Source organism: Vicugna pacos, chromosome 13 (genome assembly GCF_048564905.1).
Source record: "Vicugna pacos chromosome 13, VicPac4, whole genome shotgun sequence".
In the NCBI taxonomy this organism is placed as follows: domain Eukaryota; kingdom Metazoa; phylum Chordata; class Mammalia; order Artiodactyla; family Camelidae; genus Vicugna; species Vicugna pacos.
Genome location: NC_132999.1, coordinates 44,838,995 through 44,858,139, shown reverse-complemented (window position 1 = coordinate 44,858,139; position 19,145 = coordinate 44,838,995). Strand labels below are relative to the sequence as shown.

Below are 19,145 nucleotides of genomic sequence, written 5' to 3'. Positions count from 1 at the left end.
CCCCACCACTCCATGCTTTTAAACAAAATTGAGGTAAGATTCACATAACATATAATTAACCATTTAAAAGTGTACAATTCAGTGTTATTTAGTGCCTTCACAATGTTGTACAACTACTATCTCTCTCTAGTTTCAATTTTTTCATCACCCTAGAAAAACACCTCATATCCTTATTTTCCCCTCCTCCCATCCCCTAGTAACTACTAATCTGCTTTCTGTCTCTATGGGTTTGCTTGTTCTGGACATATCATATAAAAGGAACCAAACAAACTATGACCTTTTGTGTCTGGCTTCTTTCACTTGGCATGTTTTTGAAGTTCATCCAACTTGTAGCATATATCAAAACTTTGTTCTTTCTTATGCTTGAATAATATTCCATTGTATGTATATACCATATTTTGCTTATTCATTTATCTGTTGGTGGACATTTGTGTTGTTTCTACCTTTTGGCTATTATGAATAATGCTGCTAAAAATATCTGTGTACAAGTTTCCCTGTGGACGTATATTCTCATTTCTTTTGGGTGTTACATAAGAGTGGAATTTCTGGGTCATGTAGTAATCCTATCTAACTTTTTGAGTAACTCATCAAATAGTTTTCCACAATAGCTTATGCCATTTTGCATTCCTGCCAGCAATGTACAAGAGTGTCTGTTTCTCCATATCCTTGTTATCCTCTTCATTATAGTATCTGTCTTTTCGGTCAAAGCCATATTAGTAGATGTGAAGTGGTATCTCATTGTGGTTTTGATTGCATTTTCTTAATGACCAATGATGTTGAGTATCTTTTCATGTGTGTACTGGACATTTATATACCTTCTTTGAAGAAATATCTATTCAAGTCCTTTGCCCATTTAAAAATTGGCTGTCTGTCTTTTTGTTGTTGAGTTGCAAGTGTTATTTATATATTCTGAAACCTTATCAGAGATGTGATTTGCAAATATTTTCTCCCATTCTATAGGTTGCTTTCACATTCTTGATAAAACAAAAATTTTTAATCCTTTGAAGTCCAGATTATCTATTTTTTCTTCTGTTGCTTGGACTTTTTTGTTGTCAAATCTAATAAACCATTACCAAATTTGAGGTCATGAAGATTTACCCCTATGTTTTTTTCTGAGGGTTTTATAGTTTTAGATCTTATATTTAAGTCATTGATCCATTTTAGTTAATGTTTGCATGTGGAGTGAAGTAGGGATCCAGGTTCATTCTTCTGCACATAGTTATCCAGTTGTTCCAGTACCATTTGTTGAAAAGAATACTCTTTCCCTATTGGCCTTGGCTCTCTTGCTGAAAGTCAATTGGTCACAGATGTTTGAATTCATTTCTGGACTCTCAATTTTATTCCATTTGTATGTGTGTCTACCCTTATACCAGGACCACACTGTTCTGATTACTGTAGCTTCATAGTAAGTTTTGAAATCAGAAAGTCAGAGTTCTCCAACTTTATTTTTCTTTTTCAATATTGTTTTGGCTATTCATGCAATTCTACATGAATTTGAGCATTAGCTTTTCTATTTCTACACAAAGGCCATGGAGGGTTTTTTGTAGCATTTTTTAATTGAGTTATATAGTCATTTTACAATGCTGTGTCAAATTCCAGTGTAGAGCACAATTTTTCAGTTATACATGAACATACATATATTCATTGTCACATTTTTTTTTGCTGTGAGCTACCACAAGATCTTGTATATATTTCCCTGTGCTGTACCGTATAATCTTGTTTATCTATTCTACATATGCCTGTCAGTATCTACAAATTTTTAACTCCCAGTCTATCCCTTCCCACCCCCCTCCCTGGAGTTTTAATAGAGATTGTGTTGAATCTATAGTTTTTTGGGGTGGGGAGAATTGTTATCCTAATGATATTAAGTCTTCTAATCTGTAAACATGGAATGTCTTTCCATTTATTTAGGTCTTCTTTAATTTCAGCAATGTTTGATAGTTTTCAGTATACAAGTTTTTCCCCTCCCTGATTACATTTATTCTTAGGTATTTTATTCTTTTGGATGCTATTATAAATAGAATTGTTTTCTTAGTTTTCTCTTCAGATTGTTCATTGATGGTATATAGAATCAAAACTGATTTTTGCTTGTCATCCATGCTTTCTTTAAACATACTAACTGATGCCCACAGCGTGTGGGATGCTCATGGCTAGTGGGCTATGCTCTAGTATCCCCTGTCAATGCTGATCCCACCAGCTGAGATATGCTTACCAATATTCCTTTCCCACTTTCTTTCTTACTAACAACGCTGAGACAGCAGTACTCCCAGCTAAGAAATTACATTCTCTAGTCCCCCTTGCAGATAGGAGTGGCCACATGACTACATTCTGGCTAACAAAATGTAAGTAGGAATTACTGGGTAAGGCTTCCAGGAAAACTTTACAAGATGAGCTAACTCAGTTAGTGTATGTCTCTTGCTCCTTTACATTCCCCTTCTTCCTTCCTGGAGCTTGGCTTTAATGACTGGAGTTCCAGCAGTTATCCTATGACCCGAGGGAATCTTGAATATGAAAGCTGTGTGCTAGATGACACACAGGATAACAAAAAGAACCTGAGTCCCTGATGATTTCCTGAACTACACAGGCCTGGCTGCCTACCTCTGGACTTCTCATTTTACTAGAAAAATTAAATCCAGAATTTAAGTTATAGGTTTTTCAGGTCTCTATTATGTACAATTCCTACTTTAATCAGAATTTCATATCTGTTGCTGCAGGAAATGGAACATAAAGGAGATGGATTCAGGGAGAAGGTAAGTTCTTCTGGGGGCAATGAGGAAACAGATTTTTGCAGACTGGAAAACAGGTGACTTTTAAAATATAGAAGTATAATATTTATTCCCAATATTGCCTGTCTTATCTTGGAAAGCAGATCATAAGCTGGCTGAGGCAGTAGCTTTAGGGGCAGTGGTATGGAAATGCAGATTGTTGGGGTGTGCTGGCTCCTTCTTGCTACATTTAGCAAAGTCCTTTGATAGAAAGAGGAACTCACAGTAGAGCCAGCCAGTTTGCAAGAAGAGATGATTGGAGCATAACTTTACTAAGGAAGGAACTCTGCCTAAAGCCTGCAATCTAAATTGACTAGAACCCCATAATTTTGTCCCTCGTGCAGCTGAAAAAGCCATCTGCTTCTGTATCCCAAATTGGACAAGTTAATAGTGATGGCAGCAAAGTGGTTACTTTGGAAGGAGAGAAGACTATGGCTCCCAGACTTTTTAAAAGCACTTTTCACCTGCCAGCCCTCAGGAATGAGCTCATATATTGTTTCTATGGCAGTGGCCATTAAGTTAAGAGAGAGGTTGATAGGCAGAAATCAGAAGTCAGCAATAAAGAGCCAACAATTCTAGAGGAGCATTTTGGCTATAGTTGTTTACATATGGAAACAAGTTTACAGGAAGCAAAGAGACTAAAGGCCTACTACATTTTTGAGGGATTGTATTTGAGGCCATTCCAGGGTCCCAAAATCCACACCGCCAGGAAGTGGGCTCTGCTGGTTTATCAATCAGGATCCAATCAGGAGGCAGAAAATATATCAATTCTTTTAAGAGAGAGAGTTTAATATAAATAATTGTTAAGCAGATGCTAGAGAACCACAAAGGCAAAAAAGACAAACTAAAGTATCACAAAGAGAGTAACTGCAAGAAATAACTACCACCCCTACCTACCGTTGGGGCATCGTAGGGGAGGGGGTGGAATCACTTCAATTTAGAAGTTCAATTTAGGAACTAGGTTGGCAAGATTTCACAAAGAAAAACACTGGACGCCAGTTAAATCTGAATTTCAAATAAATGATGAATTATTTTATATGTAAATATGTCCCAAATATCTCAGGGGACATACGTGTACTAAAAAATTATTCGTAGTTCATCTGAAATTCAGATTTAACTCGTGTCCAGTGTTTTTCTTTGTGAAATCTGGCAACCCTAGCTGGAACCCAGATCTCTGAGAAGAGGCTGCTTGCAGTGACTGGTGTTTCTGAGGGAGGCACAATGAAATAGATTCTATGATTGTTAGAAAAGTACAAACCAAAATCAATCACTGCTACTGGAACAAACTGTAGCTGCCAGAGTGAAAAATCATTGCCGAGGTGACGTTGGGGAACAGGAAGTAGACAGGAAGAAGGATATCCCTTCAACCTCTTCTAGAATTGCTATCTCCCTTGGGTATTCCATATTGGCAGGTGGCAAAAAAGAACTGTGGTTTTCTGAGTCTCAGCCCCGGCATCACAAAGCGGAGCCTAGAGGGTGGATTTGGAGCTGAGAGACAATAGATTAATAACCAGAACAGCTGGGTAGCTGCCAAGAAGGACATTTTCTCCAATGTCCACCTCAGATGTGGACACAGAAAGCAACGGACTAAGAAGATTCTTCCAGAGAAGAGATCCAGGGGCTGGCTGGCTGGTGGACTCAAGAATTTACAATACTGACTGGGCAGGGAATCCTCACAGTTTCTGCTCTAGAGGTTTTAACAATTGCCATGGACAATTTCCATGACTTCTGCAGGTTTCCTGTATTTTTCTTTACCATTGTATATTGGGAGTATTGGGAGTAGATGATAGGCAGATAATGTTTTCCACATCTGGACTTGATAGAGAAGACTGCACATCACACAGAGACTTTGAGTAAAATGCAGTAACTGGATAGAACTTTAGATGGTCTGTTAGGGAGGACATGAACATGTTTGATGTTTGGGAAGAAAAATGAGTGTGGATGTGGGTATCCAAAGAAGTGGACTGTGCAGAGATGGAGTAATTACCGTCCTACACAAGTTCCTCTGGAGAAGGAAAAGAGTGGGAACATTCTCCAATGAGTTTTGTGTTCTCACTAAGACAGGTGTTGACAGGGGCTGGCCACAGTAAATGCAGAGATTATGCTGGAAAGAATATGATTGTCACTGTTTTTAACCTCAGCACTGTGGCAGATTCTATGATCACTGTCTCATCAGTGGCCCCTGTAATAGGCAACACACATCCCAAATCCTGGGGCACCAGCATTGTTGCTGCCCATTGAGAGACTGAGCATCAGAAGCGTTTGCTCATTGCCAGGGCTGCCTGAATGCTGACTTGGAGAGGTTTTATTGGTGGTCTTTTCCTGACCTCAGAGCATGCTCAGACTTGCCAGGGTAGCTACAGGTACATTATATTTGCAATTATTCCAGTCCCTCCTGCCCTGTGGAGAAATATAGATGGTCTTAGTGAAGGGTTATAGCCTTTCCCCATCTTTCCAAAACAGAAATCAAATCTAGTTAATGTATACAATTTGGTAGTTGGGTATGTCCATATAGGTTCCATGGCCTTGAACATGTAGCTGTGGTTGTCACTGAGATCACACAGGTTGCATGCCCATTAAGCTGGTCTGCCTGTCATCCACCACCTCACCCCAGGGGCCATCTTCTTGTTTCTGTTTTAGAGCCTTTGTACTAGTTCTTCCTCTCCCTGAAATGCTCCCCTGTTTAAGCTTAGCATGGCTCATTCCTCCTAATTAGGGTATCAGCTGAAGTGTCACCAAAAAAGAGAGGCCATCCCTGACCCTCAACCTAGCCTAGCCACTGAATCATTCTTTGTTGCTTCAGCACCCTGTTTTCTTTGCCATGTACTTCATCTGTTTCCTTTTTTAAGTTGTCTATTGGCCATCTCTCCCTGTTACAGGTTGAATTGTGTCCAGCCATTCCCCACCCCCACCACCATCCCAATTCCTGTGTTGAAGTCCTAACCCTCAGTACCTCAGAAGGTGACCTTATTTGGAAATAGGATTGCTGCAGATGTAATTAGTTAAGATGAGGTTGTACTGGAGTAGAGTGAACCTCTAATCCAATATGACTAGTGTCCTTATAAAAAAGGGGAAATCTGGGCACAGGGATGTATTCAGGGAGAACACTATGTGAGCATGAAGAAGACCATCTACAAGTCAAGGAGAGAGGCCTGAAATGGATTCTTCCTTCATGGCCCTCAAAAGAACCAAACTCGCCTTCACCTTTCGGACTTCTAGTCTCCAGAATTGTGAGACAATAAATTTCTGTTGTTTAAACCAGTTTGTGGTACTTTGTTACAGCAGCCCCAACAAACGCACCCCCCGCCCCCATTAGAACTAAACTCTCTGAGAGCGGTAATCTGGTTTGTCTATTTTACAGCTGCCCCAAAACGTGCCTATACGGTTACTTAGCAACATGTACATACTGCTGTTTAACAGTTTCACTTGTGTATATAAACTTGAAAGCCTTTCAGTGGAAGAGTCAGTTGCGGGTGCTCAAGAAAAACCTGTTGAGTAGATTAAACCTTTTCTCTCATTTCCAGAATTTTTTGCGGAGTGCCCGTGGACTGACAGGTCGGAGCTCTTATTCTCCAGGCTGTATTCATATGCACAACGTGCTTTTAGCTCTCCGGACAAAGAGACCGACACTTCGCAGGTCCCTCAAGTGGGACTCCCAAGACCGAACCAAGCTCCAGCCTTTTGCAAGCGCTGGTCCTTGCTCCTTCTGGCATCTTGGTACTTGTAGTTTTGTCCACTATATTTTTGCCCGAAAAATGAACAGTGAGACCACAACTCCCATCACCACGCGAGCATTAGAGCCTTCAGAGCGCATCCTCCTGAGGGGGCGCCGGAGCCATTGACCAACCTGCTGGCCGAAGGGCCCGCCTTCCTGAGCCCAGACACACCTATGATTGGTCAGCCACCCAGCCTCTCACCGGAGGGGGCGACAGGTGAATGAAAGGGGGGCGTGTCGGTGAGCATAGCTCGGCGGCGGAGCGGCTGGAACCCGCTGGAAGGTGAGAGCCGAGAAGCGGTCTCACGCTACCGCTTTCATTGACGTGGGGAGGATTTGGGGCGCCCAGAGAGTGGGGCAGCGGGCAGGGATGCCCGTCTCGGTCGGCTTCCCTCGGACCTCCCAGCCCTGGCGACTCCCTAGATCCCAGGGGGAACCCGCGCTGGATGACTGACCACCTCCCTCCCCTCCGACGTGGGGAGGGGCGGCGCGGCGGCAGGTCTGCCTCCTTCTCTGGCACTGGGCTGCCCCCACCCCGGCGTCGTCCGGCTGGTGGTTTGGGCGCGCTCTTTCTGATGGTACCAGTGCGCGAGGATTTCGGCCGGGCTGGGGCAGTGGACGTCGCAGCGATGGTCACTTTTTCCGCGGGAGGCCACGGGAGGGGCAAGGCCTTGATTCCCACCCCCGGGGGCCAAAAACCGTGTCTAGTAACGGGTTCTGGTGATCTCTGCAGGGTGGTCTGGCTCCCGACGGGGGAGATTCCCTTGCTTTTCGAGCAGTTTGGCAAGTGAATCAAAGATGCACTTGACCCTGAAATACTTTCTACAGAAGCAAAAACTCTTCTTCCGAGTCGCTCCCCTCCACTCTGTGCACTGGGGAAAGGAGTGACATCCCCAACCCTTCTCACAGTGTCCTGGAGGTTTCAGGGAGTCAGATTGGCATAGTGGTTAGGGATGTCAAATTTGGACTCAAACCGGTGTCAGTTCCAATCCCAGCTTGAGCATGTTACCTGTAAATTTGAACCTCAATTTCCTCCTCTGAAAAAGATGTAATGATTTTGTCTACCACACTGGATTATTGTGAAGTTAAAATTAATTGATGCTTGTAAAGTACTTTTTACAGTGCTTGCTGAGGATTAGTGCTCAGAAAAATCTAACAATTGATGAGCAGATTTTCATTATCCTCCTGTGGTGAGACTAGAGGAATATTGTTGGAAAGAGTTTGTGGGTGGAATTCAGAGCTTATTTTGGTGCTGCAATGAAGACAGTCCTGTGATCCCCTCAGGGGAACATGGGAATTTGTTGCAGGTGGTAGTGTTGGCATCTTCCCTCTCCTGGAGGACATGCACTGTACTTCATTCATTTTTCTACTCCTGGCATCTTCCTTGTGTCAGGCATTGCATATAGCCAGTAACTGTTGAATTGAATTGGAACTGTTGGGAAGGTTGGGAGGGTCTCTGCCAGAGAGTGGATAAATGTACTTCTGGGAGCAGTATACCCCGAGAGCTTCTTTCAGAGAGAAGTGGTGATCCTTAGCATCTCTCGGGATGCAGAGCACCGAACACATGTGGGATTGATGTGAATAAATATTTCCACATGGTGTGCCAAATGCAGGATTGGAGAAAGGTTTGAAAAATGTATGTGGATAGGCTTTTGTAAAACCAGGAAATATTTATATGACCCAGTAGAATCTAGAATGTTTGTAGAGAGAAAACCCCAGGAAATGGGTTTTGGGTAGTATTGGTGGAAAGGTGCACTTCCAGTGAAAAATGCCAGTGCCCTGGGAGGAGGCCCTGTAGATAAGAGCATTCTACAAGTTAAGAAGTATTGTACCTACTTAGTATTTATCTCCCTGATTTTCCAACTCCTTATCCCTCTGTCCCATCTTCCTTTTTCTTCTTTGCTGAAAAGGAAAGAAAAAAAAAGCCAATATGTGTACACAGTAAAAGATCCTAACAGTACAGAAAAGTTATAAATGAAAAGTGAAGGTCTTTCCACACACCCCTTCCCCTTGTCCCTCTCCTCAAAGATATCTGTTGTTAACTCTTGCTTATATAACCTTCAAAAAGAATTCTTACATATACCAGCAGAAGTGTATACACAGATGGGATCATACTGTACAGTTTGTTTTGCATCTTGCCTTTTTTCCTTAATATATCTTGGTGACCTTTTCACACAAAGACACATAACTCTAGCTCATTAAAAGCATGATTGCATAGTATTCCACTGTGTGAATGTAGCTCATTGATTTAACTTATTCCCTACTGGTGGACATTCAGATTATTTCCTACTTTTGTGCTAGTACAAAAACCTGGTGTGATGAACATCTCTGAACTTATGATTTGATATACTTTTGGGAATACATCCAAAAGAGTAAGTTTTTAGCAATGAAATTTGGGGGCAAAAGATGTGTACATTTGAAATTTTGATAAATATTGCCAAATTCCCCTTTAAAATGATGTTCCAAATTACCTTTCCACCAACAGTGATTATAATTACATTGAAAAATGTGATTTTACCAGTCTGATAGATTTTCTTTCAGTTCTGAGGAAGAATAGGATGTAGTATTTAAATGTAGTATCCTCCTTTATCTTGTTTTTCCTTAATATTTTGATTGTCAAAGGCAGTGGCAGGAAGGCTTTGCTGGAGCAGTTGGAAGCAGTGAGAGTGACAGTGAAACCTTACCTTAGTCTTATGAGAATGCTTAGTGTTGATTTATTTGGGAAGTGTAGAAATTTTCAGATATCTGACAGTTCTCTTCCTTTCTGAACCAAAATGTTAATTTTAACTACTTTGGATGAAAGAAGTCCCAAAATTATAACTTCCATGAGTTTAAATTGAATATAAGAATCATCTTCATGATTGAGACCCAACAATTATATCCCTGGGCTATAATTTAGTGATGTCCTTAGGCCATTTCGAATATATAAGAGCATTTAATATCATTAGCTAAGTGGACTCAGGCTAATATTTTGAAAAAATTTCTAGGTCTAATTTTTATAACTTTTTTTTTTACCTTTTCCTGGCTGTCAGTTCTCATTTTTAAGTTTGTCACTTTGCTTGCTTATAGAAGCTCCTCTACTTTTTTTCCTAACTGGTTCTCTAGTTCCTAAACTTAATGCATCACTTGTTATAAATATGTATAAAGTAGATCTAAATTGCCATTTAATAAGGTTATTGTTGGTCTTTTATAAGTAAAGTCTATTCAGTTAGCTCTTAGGCCTTGAGGGATCTATTTTGCCAGTGAAAAGACTCTTTCTGAGGGGAGGAGGTGCTTCATTTCTGGTTGGATGAGGTAGTTGTGTTCCATTTGTAGAAAGGAAGGGTGCTGAAGAGTTGTTAGCTGTGCTTGGCAGCTTTAACCAGGCCTTTTGGGATTCCAGTAGGTGGAGATGATGTAGGAACTTCTCTGAGCTCAGTAGGTCAATAAGTAAAAGGGGTAAGTTGATGGATGGCTATACGGTTTGTGTGATGGGAAAAGATGGAGGAGAGAGCTCAGGGAAGAAGGTCAGCATCTGTCTTCCTCACTAGTAGAAGGATTTTAAACTTTATTTATACTTGTTCTACTCAGCAGCTTGTAAGAAAGGAGTATTCCTTTGTATTTAGCAAAACCTGCTTTGTCCAAAACACTGCCTGGTGCTGTGGGGGAAGCCAAATCAAATAAGGCATGGCATATGCCTTCAAAAGGCTTGTAAGTCCACTGACAGAGAAGGGCCAGAACATAAAAATACAGAGGAGAGAACCAAGGGTTGTGGAGTCAATCAGTTAGGAGTCTCTCAGTTACAAGAGATAGAAAATCCAACTCAGACCAGCTAAAGCAAAAAGGGACTTAATTGGCATTTGGCACAGCATGAGCTGGGGCTCAGATGGTGTCTCTGGGTTCCATCTGTTGCTCCTGCCTGAGCTGGACTGTCATCCTTGTTAGACTGGTTCCCATTGTGATGCGGCAGCAGCATCCTCACATCCCACATGCCCACAGAGCAGAGAGTGCGCTTTTTTGGAACCCCCAGCAAATGTTTCATTGCTTTTCATTGGCTCTGACCATGTCACATGGCCATTCCTGAGCCAATCACTGTGGCCAGAGGGTGAGCTATGTTGATGGTTTTCTCCTGTGTGACATCTTACACATCTGGAGCCTGGAGATGGTGCCAGCTTTATGCAAAGCACATTGGGCACAGATGGGACAAGGATGATTCCACCAAAGCCAAAGAGAGCACTAAAACCATAAGAATGGAGAATGCATGCTGGCTAGCCCAGGCATCCACCAAATGTTTCCACAAACTTATGGTAATAGGTGTGAGCTGAGACCGTACGGGTCAGTCTCTAAGTTCTGTACTGGGACATTGGAGACTGAACTGTAATTCTTAGATTCAGGTATTATCTCTGTTTTGAGCCTTGAAGAAAGTAGAATGTAATTCCTAAGAGCATGAACTCTGGAGGTTAACCAACCTAGTTTTGAGTCTTGTTTCTGTTATGGCTGGATCATTTCCTATACTCTCTAAGTCTCATAAGTACAGTATTAGTAAGTACAACATTTTAAGTATAATATTAGTACTTACAATACAAAAAAAGGAGACTAGCTAAAGGAAAAGAAGACCCTATATCTTCTTAGGAACTATCTCTTCTCTGTCAATGTATTAGTAATTTTTCATAATTGGCATCCTTCTCTAAACAGAAGGATATTTACACAATATTTTACAATGCCTCCTTTAACATTACAATCCATGGAGAGTACAAGTAAGTACTAATATTTTTATAAATATTTATAACATTTTTATAAAAATTCATTGAAGGAATCCATGTAAAACACTAAGTACTGTGCTTATATACGGTTAGCTATAGTTGTTTTTGTTGTTTTTGAACAGTTAACCCAGTTAGACAACTTTTGATTTTTGTTAGATCCCAAACAGCACATATTATAGACATTATTGAACCAGGGTTTTTAGAAGAATTAAAAGGAAAAAAAAATGAACGTTTTATTTGTAAGGTGGGGATAAGTGAATTAACCGAAAAAAAAAAATCTTGGCAGAGATCCACGCTACTCCCGCGCGGCAGCAGCTGGTGGAGAAATGGAGATGCAATCCTATTATGCCAAGCTCTTGGGGGAGTTGAATGAACAGCGACAGAGGGATTTTTTCTGTGACTGCAGCATCATTGTGGAAGGGCGGATCTTCAAGGCCCACAGGAACATCTTGTTTGCCAACAGTGGCTACTTCCGAGCCCTGCTCATTCACTATATCCAGGACAGCGGGCGGCACAGCACCGCCTCCTTGGACATTGTCACCTCCGACGCCTTCTCCACCATCTTAGACTTCCTCTATTCTGGGAAACTGGATTTGTGTGGGGAGAACGTGATTGAAGTTATGTCGGCCGCCAGCTACCTGCAGATGAACGACGTGGTGAACTTCTGCAAGACGTACATCAGATCATCCCTTGACATCTGCCGAAAGATGGAGAAGGAGGCTGCTGTGGCTGCAGCAGTGGCGGCGGCAGCGGCAGCGGCTGCGGCGGCGGCAGCGGCTGCAGCAGCGGCTCATCAGGTGGACAGTGGAAGCCCCAGTTCAGGCAGGGAAGGGACTTCCTGTGATATCAAGAGCTTGGTCTCTCCAGCTGAGGGGGAAGAGAGTATGGACAGTCCAACAGAGTCCTCCTGTGGTGACTGCAGAGGCTGCCATCCTCTGGAACTGGTGGCGAAAGACAGCCAGGGCAGTGGCTCAGGGGACAGTGACCTCCTGATCCTGCCCAAACAGATAGAGCCCAAGGTGGAGTTTAATGCCGACGAAGTGGAGGTGGAGGCTGGGGGACAGCTGCAGAAGTATGCTGCCCCACTGAGCCTGGCCCACGTGGAGGAGGCTTTTCCCAGTGGCCCGGCTGTTGACTTGGCTTACAGTAACCAGCACGTGAAGCAATTCCTGGAGGCACTCCTGCGCAACAGTGCCATCCAGAGCAAAGAGGATGCGGACAATCACTTTCCTCGCAGTTTGGAGGGAAGGCCAGATGGTGTGGGCGTAGCCATGAGTTCCATGATGGATGTGCAGACTGACTGGTATGGAGAGGACTCAGGTGAGCTCCATGAGCATCCATCATCTTTGCCCGTCATTTAGCTTGTGTGCCTTATGGTCTCCCGCCATCATCCTCATCATCGTCATAGTCACTACCATCATCACTGCTGCCACCATTATCACCACATTATCGCTGCCACCACTGCCAATAGGTATTAATTGAGTACCTGCTGTGTGCAGGGCATTGCCTATTCCTCTAGTTTGTCTTTTACCTCTACAACTAGAGTATAAGCATGTTGAGTGCAGTTTGGGGACATGGAAAGAACCTGTTCTCTTCTACTGACTAGCAGGGGGACCTTGGTTAAGGTCCCCTTCTTTGAACCCATTTTGTTCAGAAGATTATCACCCTCACTTTGCCTTTCTCACAGTGTTGAGGACCAAATGAAAAGGTCCTCACCTATGATAACATGTTCTATACTCCTTTGTGTCAACCATGGTGCCTGACACGTGTAGACACTCAGGTAACATGTCATACTTGATGGTGTCATCTACTTGAGAATATTTTAGAGTTGGATTTGGTGTCCTGAGAGCAGATTTCTTATGTTATTTGGTAGGTTTTTGTGTTTTAAGAGAAGTTAGTTGTTTGCCTGAACAATTCTGAGAGATGAGTTTAAGTGGTTAACTCTTCTTAACAAATGAGATGATTGTGTTGTAAATTGTTTTGTAGGAGATAGAAATAGACTTGGTTGTCACCTTACTGGTGACAGTACCCTATGGCTTCTAGAATCTCAAGCCAAGAAATTAATGAGTCACATTTCTAATTCACCGTTCAGTATTGAGCAGCGAAATTCGATCACGTTAAGGGAAGATCAGCTGCTTTTATTCACTACTAAATAGCTGTCTTGAGACTTTTTTTTTAAACAAGAGAAAATCAAACAAAAGTTTAATAACATATACATATAGGAGAGACCCAGGAAAACTGAAACTGTCTTGAGACTTTTTTTGTTGTTGTTTTGTTTTTTGAGGGGAAGTAATTAGGTTTATTTATTTATTTATTTAATGGCGGTAATGAACCCAGGACCTCGTGCATGCTAAGCATGCATTCTACCTGAGCTATTCCCTCCCCTGAGACTTTTTAATTTTACTTAAAAAAAAAAGAATGCTTTGATTGTCTGATTAAAACCTGAAAAACTTGAGAATACTGTTTCTTGTCCTCAGAGACAATGGCTTAACCAGCATTTACAAGGTAGCGGCTGTTTTCAGTGAACACAGTATGGGAACTTGTTCAAATCTAATTCCCATGTGTATAGAAGCACTTCACTGACTGTGTCTGCCATTTCCCATCCATTAGATCCTCATAATGCCCCGTGAACTTGGCAGAGGATGTGTGGAGAAACTGAGACCCAGAGGGTTTAGTGCATTTCTTAAGAATGCAGAGGGTGGGGTAGCTCAGTGGTAGAGTGCATGCTTGACATGTACAAGGTCCTGGGTTCAGTCCCCAGTGCCTCCATTGAAAATTAAACAAAAAGAAGTTAAAAAAAAAAGAATGCAGAACTGGTGAGTGACACAGCTAAAGCCAGAAACTCGGGCTGGCTTCACTTCACTCATAAAGCAAAGTGCGAAGGCAGCACAAGCGGGTAGAGGATTTCAGTACATTGGTTTCATCTCTCAACCCCCTGCCTATAAGCCCAAGTATCAAGAAATAGTAATTTAGCTCTACGCCACTTCCACCCAAGTCCATCTGTCAGTCTATAAAGTCAGTTTTCCAACTACAGGGGCCTGTGATAGCAGGGCAGCCACCCTGGCCACTGGCCATGCTGTTGTCTGCCAGGTTTTGGTTCCATTCACATGGCTCTAGGGTAAATTTATTCCAAGTGCCAAGGCACAGAGTAGGACTGATTTGTTTGGTCATTCATTTATTTGCTCAAGTATTTGAGCACCATGCTTGTGAAGATACAGAGATAAATCAGGCATAGATCCAGCTCTCAAAGAACTGAGGGGGTTCTTAGAGGAGCGCAGACGTGTAAATAGCACCACATGGTAAAAAGGTATTAGGGCTGGAAGACAGATGGAGGTGTGTTTCACAGCAGTCCAAAAGCAGAACTGGCTTCCTACTGGTAGATTAGAGAGGCTTCATGAAAGTGGCATCTGAGTACTCACTACTATATATAAAATAGATAAACAACAGGCGCTTACTATATAATACAGGGAACTAGACTCAATATTTTGTAATAACTATAATGGAAAAGAATCTGAAAGAGAATGTATATGTGCGTATGTATATATATCTGAATCACTTTGTTGCATACCTGAAACTAACACAATGTGGTAAATCAATTATTATACTTAAATTTAAAAAAATGTGGCATCTGAGGTTAAGAAGAGAAGACAGAGGGAGAAACTGGAATCAGATCATGGAAAACTTTAAATGCTAAGAGGTGAGGTGCTATCTGTAGGCACAGAGGAATTTTTGGTAGATTCTGAGCTTGGGAGTGGATGAGAGAGATTAATTTGGCTTTAGCACAAGATGGTGCAGAGATGGGCGGCCAGGGCAGGGAGATGGTCGGGAGGCTGTCATCATAGTTCTGGATTCATGTTGCTCATCCCTGACGTTAGTAGCCACTATCAGAGCATATGGACCTCTTATAATCTCTGTTCCCCTGGACCTCCCAACCCCAGCTCCTCCCATCACTTCTTGAAAAGTTTTTTTTAAGTTGGCCACCTCCACTATTTTACTCCCCATTCTTTTCTCAGCCCACTGTGGTCTGGCTCCCACCCCTACCTCCCACCCACTCCTGAAACTGCTGTCATGAGGTCAGCTCTACATTTCCAGAGCTGATCCAACGAATGATTTTCAGGTATTACCTTAATTGACCTCTCTTGGTAGTTAATGCTGATCTTTCTTTCTTGAAATACTTTCTTCCCCTGGCTTGTGACACCAGAAGTACCCACTGCTCTTACCTCTGCCCGTTCCTTCCCAGCCTCATCATGGGGTCGTTAAGTATCGGTGTGTCAGCATTCCATCATTGCCTTGCTTCTTCAACATCTTATCATTTCTGTTCATTCATTTCTTTGACAGAAATTTGTTGAGCACTTACTATATGTCAGGCACTGTTCATCACAGTGAACAAAAGATAGTCCTTGTCCACACAGAGCTGACACTCTAGTGTAGGGAGCCGGACAATAAACAAAAAAATACATGTATAGTATGAAGAAGAGCTGGAGCAGGGGAATGGTTGGTAGAGAGAGGAGGGCTGCTGTTTTATTTAATGTTGACCAGGAAGGTCTTTCTAACAAGTTGTCTTTAAGCAGAAACCTTGAGTAAGACCACAAACTGTACAGTTATCAGGGAGAACATTCCGGGCAGAGGGAAGAGCAAGATGCAAAGGCCCAGGTGAGGATCACACTTGGCGAGTGAACAAAAGGAACAGAAGGATGCTGGTGTGGCTGGAATGGAGTCAGATGGTGATGGTTGGATGGGTTCAAAGTGCAACCAGAACACAGCTGTGTATTTTTTTCCCAATGATGTTAGCTTGCCTTGTTTCACCTACACAATAGGCAGAGAGTTTTTTTATTTAACTAGATGAATGCGGATAGAGGGAGATAGTGGACCAAGGCAGTTGAAGGTATATGCGAAGGAGTGATTTCATTGATGGACTATAGGCACTAAATTGGGGAAAGAGGGGAATGAGGATCGAGGAGGGGAAGGGCAGTAAAATGATGATATAGTCTATGGCTGGGGCATCCCAGTGGAGAAGGAACACTATGGGGGTGAGCTGGAAGGATGCAAGATGGTGATTGGAAAGTGGAGTGTTTGAAATGTGGGTTATGGAGTGAATACAGTTATTGGCAATATCTAGATATGGGGCCATGATTCTCATCCCTCTCTCTACATTAGACAGGGAAGGGTGCTTTAAAAATATGATGCCTGGGCTCCACCTTATCTGTTTGCTTGGGACGGGGATTGGACATCAGTATTGTTTTTAATTTTAAGCTTCCCAGGTTATTCTAATACGCAGGCAGAACTGAGAGCTCTTTGTGTAGGATTGGATGGCTGAGGTGGAGTGGAGGACAAGGTCTGTGGAAGAAAGGAAGTCAAGGAAAAGAGAGGTCAGGGTGTTGGAAGGGTCATTTTCAATTCATATCAAGAATTATGCCAGGTGTCGTGCCTGGAGGCAAGGTGATCAAACCTCCAAGGAATGAGCAGACGACTGGGGGCTCCTGGATGACTAACCGGGGTGAGTAGCAGTATCATCTGGTGATATGAGCTTCAAAAGATCTTTGGGTTTTTAAGGAAGGAGGAAGGGACAGTGGTCTGGAGATGACAGTGAAGTACCCTTCTCTGTCCAGGGTGTCAAGGCAATGAGATAAGGGAAGCAGGGTGCTTGCGGGAGAGCCAGGCCTCAGTTAAAGCAACCACTCCAGTCTGCTGAGGACTCTCTAAACTATCTTCTTCCCTTCTTTCTCTGAGCTCCACATTTATCTGTCTGACCCAGCTATTGCCCCCATGGATGCTCTGAGCCTGCTTCAAACATCATAAAATCCAAACTGACCTCCTCATTCATCCCGTACCTGGTTTTCCTCCCAAATTCCCTGCCTCGTTTATTCCACCATCTCCTACCAAGTCAGCTAACCCAGAATCAGTGTCATTTAGAATCTTCTCCTTCCCTGCTCTCTCCTCCCCAATGTGGTCATCGACTACTGTTAATTTTACTTCTCAAACCTATCTCCTCCTCCCTACCTCCACAGCCATGGCTTTAATTCATGTTATCACTCACCCCCTCCTACCTGGACTTCTTGCCTTTAATCTTGCCTCTCTTAAATCCTTCCCCTGCATTATCCCCAGAGGGGTCCTTTAAAATTCAAGTCTCATCATGTACCTTCCCTGCTTAAAACCCTAGCTGGTTAGAGAACACAGTCCAAGTTCCTTAACATGTCAACATCACAAAGGCAGGGATTTTTGGTGTCTTTTCTATCCACTGCTGTATCCACAGGGCCTAGAACACAACCTGACACACAGTAGGTACCCAGTATGAATTTGTTGAATAAATGCAAGAATGTGACCTTTACAAGGAAGATCTTGCCTTTTTTTTTTCATTCCTTATTCTTCTCCACCCTGCTTTATATTCCATATTCTCATTTACCTCTGTGCCTAAGCATGTTTTGTTCCTCTGCCTGAGACACCTTTCTGTTTCTTGAACTCCCAATAACTCCTATTCATCCTTTAAAACCTTGCTTGGGGGTAGGGTATAGCTCAGTGGTAGAGTGTGTTCTTAGCATGCACAAGGTCCTGGGTTCAATCCCCAGTACCTCCATTTAAATAAATAAATAACCTAATTATCTCCCCCTTAAAATTAATTAATTAATTAAAAACAAAAACAAACTTTGCTCAAAGGTCACTTCTCCTGTGAAATTTTCTCTGCACTTCAAGAGAGAATTCATTACTTTCTTGTGTGCATTTCTCCATCACTTTGAACCTTGCATGTGTGACGTTATATTGTATGAATTTGTTTACATATCTTTCTCTCCTGCTAGACGTAACTTCTTGAGGGAGGAAACAGGTGTCCTGGTAAAGATGAACCTTGACATAGTGCCTTGTGTGTAACAGGCATTCAAGTGAGCTGTTGTTTTGGGGGAATCTGATTATAAGAGAGGAAGGAAAGTGTTGCAATAATTCATACTTTTCTGATGGGGAAATAGTCAATAGTTGTTTTTTTCCAGGGATTAACACTGGACCCATTTTACTTAATGTTTTTGCAGATAATCAAGAAGAAGGTTATAGTATAGTGCCAAGCTGATGGGGATAAATCATGGGAAGAGGCCATGGTGCCAAAGGAGTGAGCATCTCAGCACCAATGTGATCAGTGAGAAATAAACAATCCAACATGTGTGTCCAGTGCTGAGCCATGAACTCCCTCTTTTATTCTGGGAAGCAGATTTTGGAGTCACTATAGATTATGCAAAATGTTAGATATCATCAGGGTGGGAACTAGAAACTAAAGAGAAAAATCCCCACCCTTACATGGGGATGTTGGGTTCTCACTGTCAATTCAGCTTGCCATACTTTTGGCAGCACCTCTAGAAAGGTAAAGCCCAGTTAGGTGTCCTGAGAAGGTCCGGGAGAAAAGGAGTTACTCCAGTATTGAGAGAGACCCCAAGAGCCTGGTCAGCTTGATCAGGAAAGAAACACCGAGGCAATAATTATGGTGACAAAAATGGCTTACATTTATGAGAGCTGACTATATACCAGCTGCTGTGCTGTAGACATTACCTCATTTCATTCTTACCACAATCCTATTGTTATGGAAGCGACAGGCCAGCCAAGAAACAAGCACCACTCGGAGGGTTGGAGTACTCAGATGTATTACGCCGGCGGGCTCAGAGGGGCTTCTGCTCCGAAGCTCTGAGCACCTCCAAGACGTGCATGTGAGGTTTTATAGAGTTAAGTACAAGCTTGGGGTATTCGACCAATAGGCATGGAACAGCTTTAGCAGCATCATTATCACAAAAGTGGAGGCAGGGAGGCAGCAAACCAACATCCCAAAGCCAGATATATCTCTTTGAAAATCCAGCTGGCTAGCAAAAAAAACATGAACAGGGAATCAGCAAACCAACACTAATTAACTTAGATTTATGAGTTAGTCCAGCAGAACTTAGATCAGTA

General features: G+C 42.6%; 1 protein-coding gene across 6 annotated transcripts in view; it reads left to right on the top strand.

Moving 5' to 3' along the window:
* Positions 1 to 19,145, top strand: part of ZBTB8B (zinc finger and BTB domain containing 8B) — a 37,510-nt gene that overhangs the window by 13,052 nt on the left and 5,313 nt on the right. For 2 of the 6 annotated variants that reach the window (XM_072974865.1, XM_072974864.1), the window contains exons 3-5: positions 2,715 to 2,750; positions 6,290 to 6,763; positions 11,509 to 12,542. In XM_072974865.1, coding sequence (XP_072830966.1) covers positions 6,702 to 6,763; positions 11,509 to 12,542 — 1,096 coding nt within the window. In that variant the 5' untranslated portion in view covers positions 2,715 to 2,750; positions 6,290 to 6,701. Of the gene's footprint in view, positions 1 to 2,714; positions 2,751 to 6,289; positions 6,764 to 10,623; positions 10,854 to 11,168; positions 11,217 to 11,508; positions 12,543 to 19,145 lie in introns of those variants that run through there. The other 4 variants (XM_072974867.1, XM_072974866.1, XM_006197088.4 and 1 more) reach the window with 4 other exon arrangements.